Below are 17,152 nucleotides of genomic sequence, written 5' to 3'. Positions count from 1 at the left end.
GAATGCTAAAGCCATGTCACAATAATCACACCACTTGAACAATTAGCAGTTCACCCTAAAGACAATTCCAAAATTGTTTTCATGTAAATCCTGTAACAATTAAAACAATGCTTAACCAACGTGAATATTTCATACAAAAGGAGTCACATAGGGTTTCATCAGTAAATGTAGAACGCATAACAATGTGCCAGTTCAGCCAATATGCACCAGGGAGACTGGTTAAGGTGCCTCCAATCCAGAGGTTTGAGAAACAGCATGTGTCTGTGGTTCATTTAAGACATATCTAATCTAAATGCTCCACCAATGAGAAATTGCCCTACAATATTCACCATGCTGTTTATTAGCATGAGAGATTCAGCAGAAATCTTACTTCAGAGTATACTCTAGGCCAGTGGTCGGCAAACTCATTAGTCAACAGAGTCAAATATCAACAGTACAACAATTGAAATTTCTTTTGAGAGCCAAAAACCGACTTCTGCACATGGGCCACGAAGTCTCAATTACACTGTGCGTGCATGGTCACATGTGGTGTTTTGTGGAAGAGCCACACTTAAGGGGCCAAAGAGCCGCATGTGGCTCACGGGCCACAGTTTGCCAACCACTGCTCTAGGCAGCATCTACCCCTGGTGGGGTATGGGTTTCAATTGGATGCATGCTGTCAGTGATTATACAATTTGAGGTTCTTCCTGACTCTCTGGCTCCCTGTGCCAGCCACTAAGTGTGCAGCCGGAAGCACCTCTCTTGCCAAAGAGCAGTAAACAACCATGAAAACCAGAAGTGAACTGGAGTGGGGAGGAGAAGGGTAGGAATCAGAGACGATGGTTATCTGAGACTGAAAACCAGACAGGACTAGACTGCAAGATAGGGAATGGGATGAGAAGACAATAGGAAGCAAGCAGAGACAGGTAGGGGGTAAGATGAAGTTCAAGGCAAGTTTCCAGAATGATTTTTTTACTGAGGTAAGAACTCTTGCTAGATCTGGGCATATTATAGGTATTTGAAGTCATAGAGTCATAAAGCAATGTAATTGTCAATTATAAGGTAAACTTTCATTCATTCAAAATATACTTATTAGGTGCCTATAATTAGCTAAGCTTTGGTGATGTGAGAAATATGAATCATGGCTAGGATAACTAAAATTAATAGACTTTTCTCAAAAGGAGAAAAATTGGCTCATCAATTTGGTATCAGTACTCTGCTCTGCTACTTTGGGCTCACTTGAAAGTGTAGAAAATTGAGAAAAGCACAATTCTAAGACTCATCAATATGTCAGCAAGAATGTTTGAGATTATTATCTTTGCATCCAAGTCCCAAAGTAATTATGGCTCATACCATGAAAACTTAAATATGACCTTAAGATATAGAATTCTTGATTTTATGCATTCATCATATTTTTAATATAACACATGACAGTCTTTCATTACTCAATATATAGGCAGTCTTTGAAATTGAATTTAGATAAATATATTTTTTCAAGAGTTCATTTTATGTATTGACCAATGTTTTTTTATTTGTATGTATACTTATATGTATGTAGAAACATGTTTACTTATATGTATGTAGAAATATGTTTATTCTGGAAAACAAGGTATACCTCTATAATATTTTCTGTTTTTCAGATGCCCTAATGCTTAGTTATCTAGAAAGCTAACAACAATAATCATAGCTAATTATACCCTTGAGAATTTAGCCATATTTCAGTTCTAAGTACTTAACTTTGCTAAGCACTTGACCTTGGGATTATAAAATAGGTGTTATTATTTTCATTTTGCAGGTAAGTAAACTTTAGGCAGAGAAAGGTTATGTGTCTTGTCTAAGGTCACATAGCTGATGATCCAGGTTTTTTAAGTATTAAGCTCAAAATGTACCCATAAAACTATTGCATATTATAATATATGTAGAGTGATTGAATCTAAGTAGTTTTCATTAATAACATTGCCTTGACAAAGGTTTTCAGTCACAAAGAATCATGAGACTAGTCATCAGATTCTAACCATCCTCACTACAGATACTGACCCTACCTAGATCACTTTGCTTCCTTTCCTGAAGATTTTATTCCCTGGATGGTAACACAAGCCATTTTTTTAAATAACTTCAGCAACCTGTAGGTGATCTTCCAATATCCTATCCTTGTCTCTCTCAATCCCATCCTGCACCCTAATCTAGCTATTCCCTGCATAGACAGTCTAACTTGTCATCACCAGTAACTGAAACCCCTTCACAATCTCTTTCTCAGGCATCTCATGTCCTTGCAAAGTCACCCCAATCCCAAGTCTCCGTTCCTCTGTGCTCTTTCCTACTGCCATCTTACTGTCCGCATCCTCCCCAGGCCATCAATTAGGTCCCTTGGGACCCTGCTTAAATTCCGTTCTCAGTCATTCAAATCACCCCTTTGTACACACACTGCCCACCTCACCCAGGTCTCACTTTGTCCTGCTCTCCTGGTTAAAGCACAGCCCTGGTGAAAGCCCACGCTCTGCCTAGATCCTGCCCACACAGAGGCAGCTGACTGTGGCTGAGAAAATCACACCCCCGGAGTGATGACTAACCCAGATGGGAGCCTGGCACTCCAAAGGCATTTCCCGACTCCATTCTCTCTCCATTCCTGGTACAACTATTTCATACCTTGTCTCCTCAAACCCTCCACACCTCCTCCCCCATCCTTACTTTTAGCTGCTAACAGGGCTTCCTCTTTCTCTGGGAAAATAGAAGCAATCAAAAAAGAATTTCCGCAAGCTCCTGCGACCACAGCATCCCACCTACGTGCATCTGTGCTTGAATCTCCCTCTTCACTTCTGTTACTATGGATGGATCATCTGCTCCGAGGGAAGGCCCACCCGCCCCACATGCACTAGATCCTACCCTCCCTGCTCGTCTCCAGGGGACAGTTCCCCTAGGTCATTATTATCAGAAAATTGTTCACAATTTTCTATTCTATTTTTTGGTAATCCTTTCTGTGCCTACAGTTAAGCCCCTATGTTTGCTCCATATTGTTTCTTTGCACCTCTCGCGCTCCTTACTTACACTTTTGGCATTGTTGGTTTTCTCTGTCATATCCCAACCATCTTAACCCATCCACTTTCTTACCAGAGAAATATTATCACTTTAAAAAATATTTTAATAGTTTATTTATTTTTAGAGTGGAATGGAATGGAGAGAAAGAAAGAAACATCTATGTGAGAGCATAACATCAATTATCTATTGAACCAGCAAGCTCATGGTAGACAGGATGATGCCCAACCAACTGAGCCACACCAGCCAGGGCAATTATTATCATTTTTTTTAGTGGTATCATCCTGGCAGCTGTGTGAGAATAGATGGGGTTAGGGAGAAAAGGTAGGAGCCAATGAACCAGTTTCAATAATCTAAATAGAGACACCAGAACAGGATAGTCATTGTAGAGATGGTGAGAAATGGTCAGATTCTGGATAAAATTTTAGTCAGAGCAAAGAAAATTTTCAGCATTAGATGTTGATTATGAAGGAAGGGGAGTCAGACATGACACTGATTTGGGGACTGAGTAACTGGAAAGTGGAATTCTCACCAATTAAGATGGAGAAATGATAAAACAGATTTGACATAGAAATTGTCTGGATCATAGAAAGAAGGTGGAGAGTGACTGAAATACAGCAACAGCTGCTCGAGGACTGTCCTCTGTCCTCGGACCAGCGTGGCCGCACGAACTGCCCTCTTTCTGGGCAAAAGAGATTTGTGAGTATCTGTGCAGTCACCTGCAGACTCAAAGCAGGTTAAAACGTAAATACAGCCACGTATGTGAGGATAGAATAGTTTGCCCCGGGCTTTTTCTACAATGTAAACATTAATATCCTGCCCCCAAATTAATGTCACCGATGTCAACAAATGCATATGACTTCAAACATTTTAATTTAGAGTATGAGAGCCTTCCACTTTCCCCTCCCATCAAGTGTTTCTCCTACGGCTTGAGGTTCTTATTGGCTTCTATGTTCTCCAGGTAATCCACTGAATCCTGGTGTGGGAGAAACAATAGTCACTTAAACCTCTCACTCTGGCGGACTAATGTGTCTTACTCTCAGAGAGTGACGAGCAGTTGAGTATTTATTCTGCTATTGAGAAATGAACTGTGGCATAAACAAAATATGGCATGAAGTTGTTCACCTCCGTCTTTCTTTGCAGTTGGCTAGGAATTGTGAAATTCAGGTAAATCTTTATGTGAATAGGCCTGCTGACAGTGAAAACCTCAGAAAAACAAATCAAGGGAGATTCAAATTAATCTAAATAAGTTATTCAAATTATGGAGTTCTATACAGTCTCAAGGAATACTTATACACTTAACATGGGATATCCACAAGAAACGCCCTGTGCTTATTTGAAATCTTCCAACCATAAGGGTATTTTCATAAAATATTGTAATGTAGTCGACTTACTTCAGATGGCAAGCAAACATCACTTTGTGACAGCTTGCATGCATTCAACAGAAAAAGAAAAACTACAGAGTCTAATATTTTTTGCCATGAAAGGGTTAAATTAGTTGTGCTTCGTTTTCAGCTTTTAAAAACCAGCATCCCTAAAATTCCAGGGAGGAGAAAAACACCAGCAAATCACTGTGTGGGGGAATCATGTCATTTTCCCTTGGATCATGTACCTTTAAAACGTGTGACTGCATTGCTGTGAGAGTGGCATGTGTGTTTGAAAGATGCCATGATCGTTAGCCGCAGCTCTCGCCGGGGCCTTGCAGACCAGCACGGGCTCCTGTGCGAGGGAAAAGCCGGTGACAGGCGCTGAGCCGCATGTGGATGTGGCAACAGCATCAAACTGGCGAGCACGTTGACTCATCCGTGCAGGCTGCAAAGGATGCTTCTCAGGCTCCTGTGAACATGTTGCCTCATTTTTTAAATTATTTTTTTCAAACATCGCCTCGTAGGATCTGCTTCAAAACACAGATGCCCACAATCGGGCCTTCCGTGAAATCTACCGGACCAGGTCGGTCAACGGGATCCCTGTGCCACCGGACCAGTTAGAGGACATGGCCGAGAGGTAAGAGGTCTGAGGTGAAGCCTCTTTTTAAAATGCTCACTGAATGAATGCTTTTTCCATTGCTTTCCTTCTTTTTATGCATTTGCATTTTCTTTTTGACAGAAATGCTTATATTTGGTAGAGTAAAATGGGGCTCCCATAACATATGCTTAAGGAATGCCAGCATGCTAAACACATTATTAATGAAAGAGTTAACCTGCTTGTGTGCAGAGCCTGGAAATCACAGAACCGGTTTCTTCAGAGGCTGTATTTTTATTCAGGGCTGTGAGGAACATTATGTAATATTGCAAGAACAGTGCACAAAAGAAATAGATGAGAGATGTTGGCAGGGGAAAGAGCTGTATCAAAGTCTTCCCGCAATCCCGATTCGCCTTTACACCCAGAGCCAGAAAAGGAATCTGATCTCCAGATAGTGATCGATCAGCCAGAGTGTAGAGGACCCAGTGCCTGCGTTAGATTCCACCAGGACTGTGACAGGTTAAGTAAGCCCCGCTCTGTTACTTAGCTACATCCTATGAATTCTCCTTGTTTTATTTCTAGGTTTCATTTTGTTTCCTCCACATCAGAACTGCACTTAATGAAAATGGAATTTCTAGAATTAAAGTACCGTCTGCTCTCACTGCTGGTTCTTGCAGAGTCGAAGCTGAAGTCTTGGATCATCAAATATGGGAGGAGAGACTCCGTGGAGCTGCTGCTGCAGAACTACATTGTGAGTGTCCCTGGGGCTGGGGCAGAGGAATCGGAGGACCAGGGATGTGGCATTGAACACCTGCCTGTGCATCTGATAACTTAGTCTTGGATTGAAATGGGAAGGGTTCCAGGGTGTCAAAGGGGGTCCATAGAAGTTTGTGAGCTATTCATTGCAAACTGAAATACACACCTATATTCTTTGGAAATAGAAAAGATTTTGCTGCATTAACCACATTGAACCACTGTGACTGACTTATTGCTTAAAAAAGAGAAGTTTTTGCATTGTATACCCATGGCTTTGACTGTGAGCTCACCATTGAAACTGAGTGAAAAATACTTAAAGGTTATCTTCTTGTTTTCTAAAACCCAATCTTGGAGAACAATTCTCAGTTGTTGTAAACTATTTTTTTTTTTTTTTTTTTTTTTTTAGATTAGGAGAGCATGTCTTTTTTTAATGGCTATTCCCTGACCACTTGCTTCTTGTGTGCACACAGGAAAAGTAAAAATTTGTAAATCTCTGTGCCAATATAATTTTTAAAGATTATCTCATATTTTGGGTTTTCAATAAAGATTATTCATATTTTAGTTTATTTATATAGAATAGTAGCATTGTATTAATGAAGGAATTAGGATTTTCTATAACTAGGAGTTTCTATTTACATGTAATTAGAGAATTATAATTATCAAAGGCAGCTTATTTCTCTTAGGTAAACACCCCCCCCCCCCCATTTATTAAAAATTCAAGTTTTCTCACAAAATGAATGTTAGACATCTCAGTTCTGTCTTGTTCAATTGATGTTTAATAACAGATTCTAAATAATAAATTAATAAATCCAAAATATAGGCCCATATTTTCCCTGACAGTCACAGATAACTTTGTAACTGGTATGATTGATACTTGTTGAAACCATGTCTTCATTGAAGAAGCATCCTAGAACCATAAAATATTTTGCTACATTTTAATTTCATTTTCTAAGTGATAATGGAACAGCATGCATTTAGGAAGGGGAAGGTTTAACAGGTTTGTAGTAAAATATTTCTTTTGGTTTAATTTATTGTCTCAGAAATAATTGTCAAAAAATGTGAACTCTGTTGTATGTTTCCTCATTCATTTTTAATTTTTTTTATATTTTATTGATTTTTTACATAGAGGAAGGGAGAGAGATAGAGAGTTAGAAACGTCAATGAGAGAGAAACATCAACCAGCTGCCTCTTGCACACCCCCTACCGATACATGCCTTTGACCGGAATCGAACCCGGGACCTTTCAGTCCGCAGACTGATGCTCTACCACTGAGCCAAACCGGTTTCGGCCATTTTTAATTATTTTGAAAAGCAATAAAAAAATCTATATTTTTAACAAGTACTTACATCAAACTTTTAAATATTAAATACAGATATGCATTTATGTATTCAGGTTTAGTCATATAAATGATACACTCTGAACTTGGTAGGTAATTATTCAGAATTAATCTTTTTCTAGCTATTTAAGGACGACCAGTCAGATTGAAATGCCTAGTAGGAGTGTTGTACCAGGTTAATGTTCAACACAGTGATGCTAGTAATTCTCTTTGACTTCCTCAAGTAAAAGGTTTGTGAGTGGAGAGTTGTTGCCAATGATGGGAGGAAAAATAGTCAGTATTTTCTGCAGGTCCATGAAGTTCACCAGAAAGCTCATTTTAAACTGCTTCCTAAGTCCAAGTCATTTGTAAAATTGCTAGTTACTCTATCAACACCGCAGGTTTCAATGAACATGTCCTAATATTCTTATGCCCTGTGAATAAGATCTATTTATCACGCATACTATTTTCCAAAAAGGGTTTTAGGTATTTTTCAACAGTTTTAATAACTTTGGAAGATTGAATATTTGTCACATGCCAAGGGTTTTCGTATTGTCTCACAGAGGAAACAAAGACGGAATGCTGAAGGCACATGCTCCAATGGCACAGTTGGCAAAGAGCGGAGTCAGGATTTGAATCCACCTCTTTCCGACTCAAAAGCCCTTGTGCTTAAGCAGTAAACTTTACTAACAAAATTGGGGTTTTTAACTTTAATAGACCAAATCGTTAAAATAATCTCTTGTAGCTGAAAGAACTAAAGAATTGTAACTCACATAAATATTAGTTCCATTTACTATTGGTCCCTATTGACAATGTTTCCCACTTTCATACGGTAACCAGTAGTTCCTACTATTTCTGTCACAGGCAACATGGGTTTCGGGCAGGGCGAGGTCAGATGGGGGGCCTTACGGAACTTTGGCCACCAGTCACGCAGAAAGGTGTTGAATCATGCTCAGCTCCTCACTGCACATGTCACCTTATAAATTGCTTGATTCTAGAAGATTCACTTTTCCCCAAATCTATATATACAAAAGCCTAAGCGACCATTCAACCAGTAGCTATGACATGCACTGACCAACAGGGGGCAGACACTCAACACAGGCATGGAAACATGGAACAGACTGATGAATCTCAAAGGGAAGTGGGGAGGGGAGAGAGGATCTCCTATGCATAGTAGAGATCTTATATGCATAGTAGAAATCCGATGCATGGATTTGTGCACCCGTGGGGTCCCTCAGCCTGGCCTCTGGGGATCGGGCCAAAATCGGCAGTCTGACATCCCCTGAGGGATCCCGGATTGCAAGAGGGCACATGCCAGGCCCAGGGACCCCAACTGTGCACAAATCCATGCACCGTGCCTCTAGTTTATTATTAATAATAATAGGAATTTTCTAAGGAACAAAGAATGACACATACTGTTTTACTTCTACCTCACACCCACAGACACTCTCTTATTCTCTTGGAGTTTGGAGGAAAATTACTCTCTTTAAAACAGATTATTTCAAAGAGTATAAAGACTTTCAAGTAAAATTATAAATCAGGTTCTTAAATATGACCTTTTCCTTGTTTTCTAAATAAAACAATTTACTGTAGTGAACCATATGCTGTTACATCACCTAATAACCAAAATAATATTCAGGATCTAAATTTTCTATAATTATCTTTGCCTTAGTCTGAATTCTCAATTAAATATTTTAAAATTTTATTTTTCAATTAAATTCGGCATGTTCCACATTGGGGATTGAGCTTGCAACCCAGGCTGCCCTGACTAGGAGTTGAACCGTGACCTCCTGTTTCATAGGTCAGTGTTCAACCCCTGAGCCATGCTGGCGGGGCCAATTTGTACTTCTTAATCCCTTCACTTTTTTCACTCAGTCTTCCAACCACCTTGCTCTCAAGCAGTCATCACTTTTTATTGAGTCTGGGGTTTTTGTTTGTTTTTGTTTTTTGTTGTTAATTTATATTTTATTCTTTAGATTCTGCATATATTTACAATAACCAAGATATGGAAGCAACCCAAGTGCCCAACAATAGATAAGTGAATAAAAAGTCATGGTGCATATACACAATGGAATATCACATGGCCATAAAAAAGAATGAACTCTTACCATTTGCAACAGCATGGATGGATTTAGCAAGTAGTAGTACGCTAAGTAATATTAAGTCAGCCAGAGAAAGACAAATACCACATGATTTCCTTATATGCCAAGTCTAAAGAACAGAATAAAAGAACTAACAACAGAAACAGAATTTAATCTTACTCATCTGGAAAAAAAATATATACCTTTGTTTAAGAGTTAAGATTCCAGTCAAGGGCATGTACCTTGATTGTGGGCACATCCCCATTAGGGGGTGTGCAGGAGGCAGTTGATGGATGTTTCTCTCTCATCGATGTTTCTAACCCTCCATTCCTCACCCTTCCTCTCTGTAAAAATCAACAAAATACATTTTAAAAACCTCACAAAAAAACTCTACAATATTTAAAATATTCTTAAAACATTCCCGTTTCTACCTACCCCCCCCCCTTTGACTAGAAATAAAAATAGAAAAAAAATTTTCTCTTCTTCAATTTGTTTATAAACTACTCCAACAAAAGCCTAATTAAGTCTTTCTGTCCAGTAGAGGCATGATTTCCCATTTCTTTGGCACTTGTAACAATTTTCCCATTAACTTCTTGAAGTTTTTGCCCAAACTGAAGACTATTTTTAAAACTTTTCCCGAGATATTTACCTTTTTAATTTCTTACAGTGTCTTGAAGATTGGGTGTAATTTTCCTTTAAAAAAAAAAAATCAAATCATGACTTGCTTTACTTGGTTAAGTTACTAAAAATGTAAATTACAGTAAATTACTTTTCCTTCAGTTGGGGAGCAGGGAGAGCTTAAAGAAATAGCACATGAGGCTAAATAATGAGTCAATCAGACTGTGTGGAATTACTTTATCCTCACACAAAAATAATGAAGCCTATTAAAATGATTGAATACCGTATTCATCATAAGATCCCTCATTCCAAGCTTTACCATTTCCCTGAAGAACAGTTAATATGTAAGTAAGTGCTTTTACACATAGAATGATATGAAACAGGTATTATACAGGTAATTTTTAAATGTTATGATGAAATATGATACATGTTTATCAATAAAACCTAAGGATGTCTATTCAATTGCTATCTGAATAGTTTTGCATCTTCAAGTTAAGCATTCATCAGCCTACTATTGAGGACTTCAGCAGGTTTTTGAAGGCCAATTTTGCATTTTATACTATGACATCAAGTATCTCAGCGAGTTCCAATCATAAGGCCTAATTATACTATTAAGAGAATTTAAAGAGCTTTTGCTGATATGTTGTTACCTATAATTACATAGGCTTCCTACTTTGCAGAAGTAGGAATAATCTTTGAAACAGCAGCTATTTCATATTTGTTGTTTTAACTGTGATAAAACTTACCTAAGGGTTTGTTGTGTGTTCTCAGTTTTATAAGTATCCATTTGCTGATAGCAACTCTATTACGTATGTAAATTACACACTGGCATGCACATACCTTATCTGTAATTTTTATATTAGAAAATCGAAATTAGAGATCATGGGTAGAATGTGATATTATTAAACCTTTTTTCTATTCTTGTGAACATTTTTGTACTTATTTTTTGTTATATGGGAAGTGTGCTATGTGCCATTTATTTATAATCTGAAGTTCCTTGGAGCAATCATTCACCAGAATTATTGTTCAAAAAGCAACAGAATTTCACTGTTATACCCCAGTGGGACACTTGATGATGTTCTTCTAAATTTAGTGCTTTCTAAATGTTAGCCTCAGGTTCCCTGCAGAAACATCTAAAAACAAACCCTTGGGTAGAGAGGAAATAGAACATTTTCTCAGTCTAAGGGTGAGTTAGAATTCAAAGTGTGGAAATGCTTTATATTCTCAGAATAATTAAGTTATTTATGGCTGTTGAATTAATTTGACATTTTCAGGAAGGAGGAGGTTGGTAAATGTGGGTAGCATATTCACATACTGAAGAAAGTTGGGTTTGCTATTTCCACCTAAGCCAATATTTCTTATCTTCTAACTGTTCCCCCTTTTCTAGTCTTTTATAGAAAACAGCAAGTTCTTTGAGCAATATGAGGTGACATACCAGATCTTGAAAGAGACAGCGGAGATGTATGTCAAAGCCGATGGTTCAGGTAAAACTCACAGCGGGATTTGTTTCAGTGTTGAATACAGGAAAATGTAGGAACTACAGATTTCTACATGAAAAAATACAGATTTCTATCTGAAATCATTTTTTTTTCTCTCTTGTGGAATCTTTGTATGATCATACTGTTGGCCTGGAGAGCATATATTGAATTCAGCCCCACTGACTTTGTATAATGCCTAACCTGCATCATACGTGTGTGTGTGTGTGTATATGTGTGTGTGTGTGTGTGTGTGTGTGTGTGTGTTTGTATCTCTGTGAGTGATCTTCTAAGGGAGAGCAAAATCAACATTCATTTTCTAAATTGCAATTTTCAACCTATTTTCAATTCTGAGGATTAATAGCAAAAAAAAATGGGCTAACTTGAATATTTTATAAAGTAACTCGTGTAAAGACCTAATTTGTAAGATATTCTTGTTTCAATTTTTAAACATCTGCCATATTTGCTGAAAATGAACTATAGCATGTGTGTTTGATACTCAAATATGTCTATTTGAGTGCATATAAAATGTGAACAAACACACATGTCACTTATTGCATCCCATTTATTAGGAATTTTCAATATATTATCAACCTTACAGTGTAATGGACTCTAGAAAAAGGATATGGAAGATTTAAAATGTAAAATAAAGATTGTGCTTTTGGCTTAGTGCATAGAGCGTCAGCCTGCAGACTGAAGGGTCCAAGGTTTGATTCCAGTCTAGGGTAGGGACCTCGGTTGCAGTCTCCTCCCTGATCCCGACCCTGCTTGGGCGTATGCAGGAGCAACCCATCCATGTCTTTCTCTCAAGACATATTTTGCTCTTTCACTCTCTCTTCTCTTCTCTCTAAAAATCAATGGAGGAATAGCCTCATGTGAGGATTAGAGAATGATAATAAAGTAATAAAATAAAGATTGCAATGTGTGTTATCTGTGTCAGTGGAAGAAGCGGAGAATGTGATGAAATTCATGAACGAGACCACGGCCCAGTGGAGGAACCTGTCGGTGGAGGTGCGGAGCGTGCGGAGCATGCTGGAGGAGGTCATCGCCAACTGGGATCGCTATGGCGACACGGTGGCCGGGCTGCAGGCCTGGCTGGAGGATGCGGAAAAGATGCTGAGCCAATCAGAGCTTGCCAAAAAGGTGAGGTTGCTTTTGATAAGAGAAGATGAGCAGGTGCAAATTTAAAAATAAGGGACTGTTAACAGCATAGTTCTCTAGGGAGGGCTCCCCATTTACTCCTTTTGTAGGAACAAAGTAGGGACTTTGCCTGAAAAGCTACACATTCAGGGTAGTACACTGTTTTATACTAAGAAAGGTGCCGCTTAATCAGTTATGTCGGAACAGTTCCCTGTTGGTAGCTCAGTGTTTGCTTGTGCATTCCCGAGAGCAGTACCTGATGGGGGAGAGGCAAACCCAGTGGGCAGCAGGGGGCGCTGTACTCACAAGACCTGGACTTGAGTGGGCAGGCCCTGTGGCTTTTCAAATCTAAGATGCAAACACAGTACTGGCTCTGGGGCGGGTTGGCAGCCACAGTTCACAGATGGGTCGCTGCGTTTTTTGTCTCTTTGGTTATCCTTTTTCTGGGGGATGTTATTAACCCTCCACCAAGGGTCTCATTCTCAGCAGGCGTGATTCCCCCCCTCCATTTACAGGTGACCATGTGCATATGCAATGTCACTTACATTTAATGTCACTTACATTTAAAAGTAACGTGAAGTGGACTGATGTCTATCTATACAGGGGTGGGCAACAGTAAGTTTATATTTGTGAGTATGTGAAACAGAGTTCGTTCTTGTATTTTTTTTTATCATTATGTTATTTATTTGTAGTATCTGTCTTCTTATTGTTGCTATTCTTTCATATCCTTACTTAGGATTTATCTTTTAGGTAATTATGGATGGTGATGTAAACCTACTTTTTCCCACCCCTGTATATACTTCTTAATGGGAGCCAGACATTTCCCATGGAAAATCCATTTACATGTAAAAGATGTTAAAATGCCAGACTCCATTAAGAAATATAGTACATGTGTTAGAATTACTGCTTACCATGCAAAATTGGTTCACCTATCGTTGTGTTATACAAGTAGAAGTGTCATTTTTAAAATGTTTTGTCATTTCGTATTTCATTTAGGTTACATATTCTTGTGTAGCCGATGGTGACAGAAACGATATAGCTATACAGATTGTGGCTTTTCTGATTAGACCTCAGTGCCTGAGTAGATGTCGTATGTGTTAATTTTATCCTAGGAAACATAACTGCCAGAAACAGAACTGTTCTCGTATATTTATGGAGGAAGAACTCCCACACAGAGCTTATGAAATGGGTTTTCAATTATCTTTTTCTGCTTTCACTGTGGGGTGTGTGTGTGTGTGTGTGTGTACATACACTGGCACATACATGCTTAACTTGAAATCAGGTGGAAACTGCTTCATTGTCAACGCTATAACCTTAAACAGAAGAGGGAAGATGTTACTGTATTTAGTGTTCCTGGCCCAGATATTTAATTTTTAAAATTTCCTTTGATGGTTTAGCTCCCTGTTTAGTAATTATCTTAATGATCTGCTGTGTGCAGGTATTACAACCAAAAGTAACAGGTGGAAAGTTTGTTTACAATTTTTTTGAGGAAGTCAAGCAAGTATGTCTTTCCAATCTATATTTTCCTACAATCGTATCTCTTTTTTGTTGTGGTTTTGTTAGTTCTCACCCTATGATATTTTTTTCCATTGATTTTTAAGAGAGTGGAAGGGAGGGGGAGAGACAGAGAGAGAAACATCGATGTGAGAGAGACATCATTGGTTGCCTCCCATCACGTGCCCCAACCAGGGTTAGGGATCAAGCCTGCAACCTAGGTACATGCCCTTGACTGGAATCAAACCCAGAACCTCCAGTCCAAAGGCCGACGTTCTATCCACTGGGCAAAACCGTCTAGGGCAATAGTATCTCTTTTATGTCTCTAGCACTGGCTTTTACTCACCAGAAGACAATGTATCCTTTATGCTCACAAAATTTCAACTTTTCACCTGAAAAATAGGAATAACAGAAATGGTCACATTTTGTTTTGTCTTCAGTGAAAGAGAGGGCGTAGATGTTTTTATAGAAATACACTCAGCATTTCTAGTTCATACTTTTGAAACTATTAAAATCTTGCATTTTGAGAGTTAGGATTTACCTTAAAATTTGCACACATTGTCAAAGATATTTCTCTGAGTTTGGTCCTTATCATATTCTTTTTTAAATTTGGCGTATGATTCACAGTAGCACGCCTTGTTTATTGTCTAGGACTTTTTTCGAAATCTGCCTCACTGGATACAGCAGCACTCTGCCATGAACGATGCCGGCAATTTTCTCATTGAAACGTGTGACGACATGGTTTCCCGTGACCTGAAACAGCAGTTATTACTTCTCAATGGGCGCTGGCGGGAGTTGTTCATGGAAGTCAAGCAAGTATGTCTTTCCGATCTATAGATGCCTGAAGCACGCATGTGCGATACATGTTGCCATAAGCAGTCTGTTTAGACTAGGCTATTCTGTGAGTCTCTAATAACATAGGCATATGAAAGCCGAGTCCAGATGTGTGTAGATCCGTTATATTTATACGTGGTCCTTTATTCTTTCCCCTGAATAACAGAGGGACATAACGGAAATGTAGAGTTTGAGTAATGATTATACTGCCATCTGGAACCTATGCATATGGAACGATTTGATTCATGTTTCAAATTATAAGTCCTCACTTCTGTGCTAGCTCATTTTTTTTTTTAACTTTCTTAGTCATTGGGCTTCAAGTGTATCTACATAAGAGCCAGGTTGAGAGTCTTCCTTACATGTAAGGATTCCATGAGGACATGGAGGTGAAGGTTACAGGCATCAGTCTGGTTTCAGAATTGTCATTGATGTCCACCCCCCTTTCCTTAACAGTACGCACGAGCTGACGAGGTGGACAGGATGAAGAGGGAATACACAGACTGCGTCGCTGCCCTGTCTGACTTCGCAACTGAGGCCCACAGGAAGCTTTCTGAACCCTTGGAAGTCTCTTTTATTAATGTCAAGTTATTAATTAAAGACCTGGAGGTGAGGCGGCTCTCCGGACCACAAAGGGAAAAGCCTAGTCTCTGGGAAAATCAAGATCAGTGAAGCTGCTCAAATTGTTTTAAAGCTTCTTCTATATCTCTTTTGATATGTGTATCTTCATTGGTACCTCCAAAAATATGTTTAAATTGTATTTTTTTTTTTTAAAAAAAAAGTACTTGAATTTTTAAAAGGCATATTTGGGCCATAAGGTAACTTCAAAATCATTTTTTAAGTTGGAGGTTATTTTTTCTTCAACCAAATTATAAAGCACTAGAGGAAAATAGGATGGCTCTGTAGATGGCTCCTTCGCATAGAAATCTCCAGCAGTAACGGCTTACAAAACGGATTGTGCTGTTTAAGTGGTTTGAATACCCCACAGCTCTCAAAATGAAGTAATGGAAGGATATTGAATGACATGAAAAACTTTTCCAATTCACTATTAAGTGAGAAAAGTAAAAAATAGCACCATCCTTTTTTTTGGTAAAAACTAAAAATGGATGTAAACACACCCAGGAAGCCACATTACTGTTGATGGCTTTGGTGATCCCTCTGTGGGACTTTAACTTAGATTTTTTTTATCCTAATGTATCTCTATGTAACACATTTTCTGCAATGACAATGTGTTATTTCTTAAAGAAAATAAATTTATTTCCTAAACTTAGAGGGATTGCCCCAAAGTGTTCACATTCGTTTGTTTACATCCTACATTAGCACATATGTTGAAAGTGTGAAGATTACTTCAGCATATGTCCCCTAAGAATTTCTGTTTAGTTTTTTGTTTTAAAGCTTTTACTTAGGCCCTGACCAGTTTTGATCAGTGGATAGAGCATTGGCCTGCAGACTTAAGGGTCCCAGGTTTCATTCCAGTCAAGGGCATGTACCTTGTCGCGGACACATCCCTGGTGGGGGGTGTGCAGGAGGCAGCTGATTGATATTTTCCTCTCATTGATGTTTCTAATTCTCTATCCCTCTCCCTTTCTCTCTCTAAAAAAATCAATAAAATATATATATTTTTAAATTAACAAAAAGCTTTTACTTAGCTATATATTATCAACATATAGTATCTTAGTAATGAAGGAAAGCAATAGCTGGAATCTCCAAAGGTTTATGAGTATAAATATAGAATGTTCTCTAGAGTATACTGACTTTTGCCCAGCCCCTCTGCAGAATCCTGAAATTAAAGGGAAGTAGCAGGTGCTAATTGAGCTGTCCCCTGCTTCCTGCAGGACATTGAGCAGAGGATCCCTGTGATGGATGCTCAGTATAAGATCCTGACGAAGACAGTGCACCTCGTTACCAAAGAGAGCTCCCAAGAAGAAGCCAAGGAAATGTTTGCGACCATGTCCGGGCTCAAAGAGCAGCTGGCCAAGGTGGGGAATAGTCCATGCAAGTTACCCTCCGCGGGACCCACACTGCCTCCTGGGCGCCCTGCCTCCTCTGTCACCGAGGGCAAATCCTTTACTTATTTAACGAATCGTGCTTTTGTTTCTTTTTTGTGGTTTTGATTTAGTAACTTTGTCATCTAGTAACTCTGTCATGAGTTTTAAAAATGAATCTCTGGGTCTGATGCCAGCTCTTACCTCTGTTGACTTAGAAGCATTGGTAGCTGTATTTTAATAGAAAAACACTCTTCTTCAGGGGGCCAGGGGACCAATGAAATGTGATTAAGCCAAAACTGGTTCAGCTCAGTGGATAGAGCATCAGCCTGCGGACTGAAAGGTCCCGTGTTCGATTCCGGTCAAGGGCATGTACATTGGTTGCGGGCACACCTCCAGTAGGGGGCGTGCAGGAGGCAGCTGATAGATGTTTCTCTCTCATCGATGTTTCTAGCTCTCTATCCCTCTCCCTTCCTTTCTGTA

The 17,152-nt window shown here is 38.9% G+C and overlaps 1 protein-coding gene across 1 annotated transcript in view; it reads left to right on the top strand.

Annotated features, from left to right (window-relative positions):
• SYNE1 (spectrin repeat containing nuclear envelope protein 1) overlaps nt 1-17,152 on the top strand; it is a 359,148-nt gene that overhangs the window by 95,345 nt on the left and 246,651 nt on the right. The window contains exons 15-21 of the mRNA XM_084890175.1: nt 4,904-5,016; nt 5,557-5,725; nt 11,132-11,228; nt 12,160-12,362; nt 14,505-14,669; nt 15,141-15,293; nt 16,520-16,663. Coding sequence (XP_084746301.1) covers nt 4,904-5,016; nt 5,557-5,725; nt 11,132-11,228; nt 12,160-12,362; nt 14,505-14,669; nt 15,141-15,293; nt 16,520-16,663 — 1,044 coding nt within the window. The remainder of the gene's footprint in view (nt 1-4,903; nt 5,017-5,556; nt 5,726-11,131; nt 11,229-12,159; nt 12,363-14,504; nt 14,670-15,140; nt 15,294-16,519; nt 16,664-17,152) is intronic.

The sequence above is a fragment of the Pipistrellus hanaki genome (genome assembly GCF_964339955.1).
Source record: "Pipistrellus hanaki genome assembly, chromosome: 7".
In the NCBI taxonomy this organism is placed as follows: Eukaryota; Metazoa; Chordata; class Mammalia; order Chiroptera; family Vespertilionidae; genus Pipistrellus; species Pipistrellus hanaki.
The sequence above is the reverse complement of the archived record's forward strand: the minus strand, read 5'-3'. Positions and strand labels throughout refer to the sequence as shown.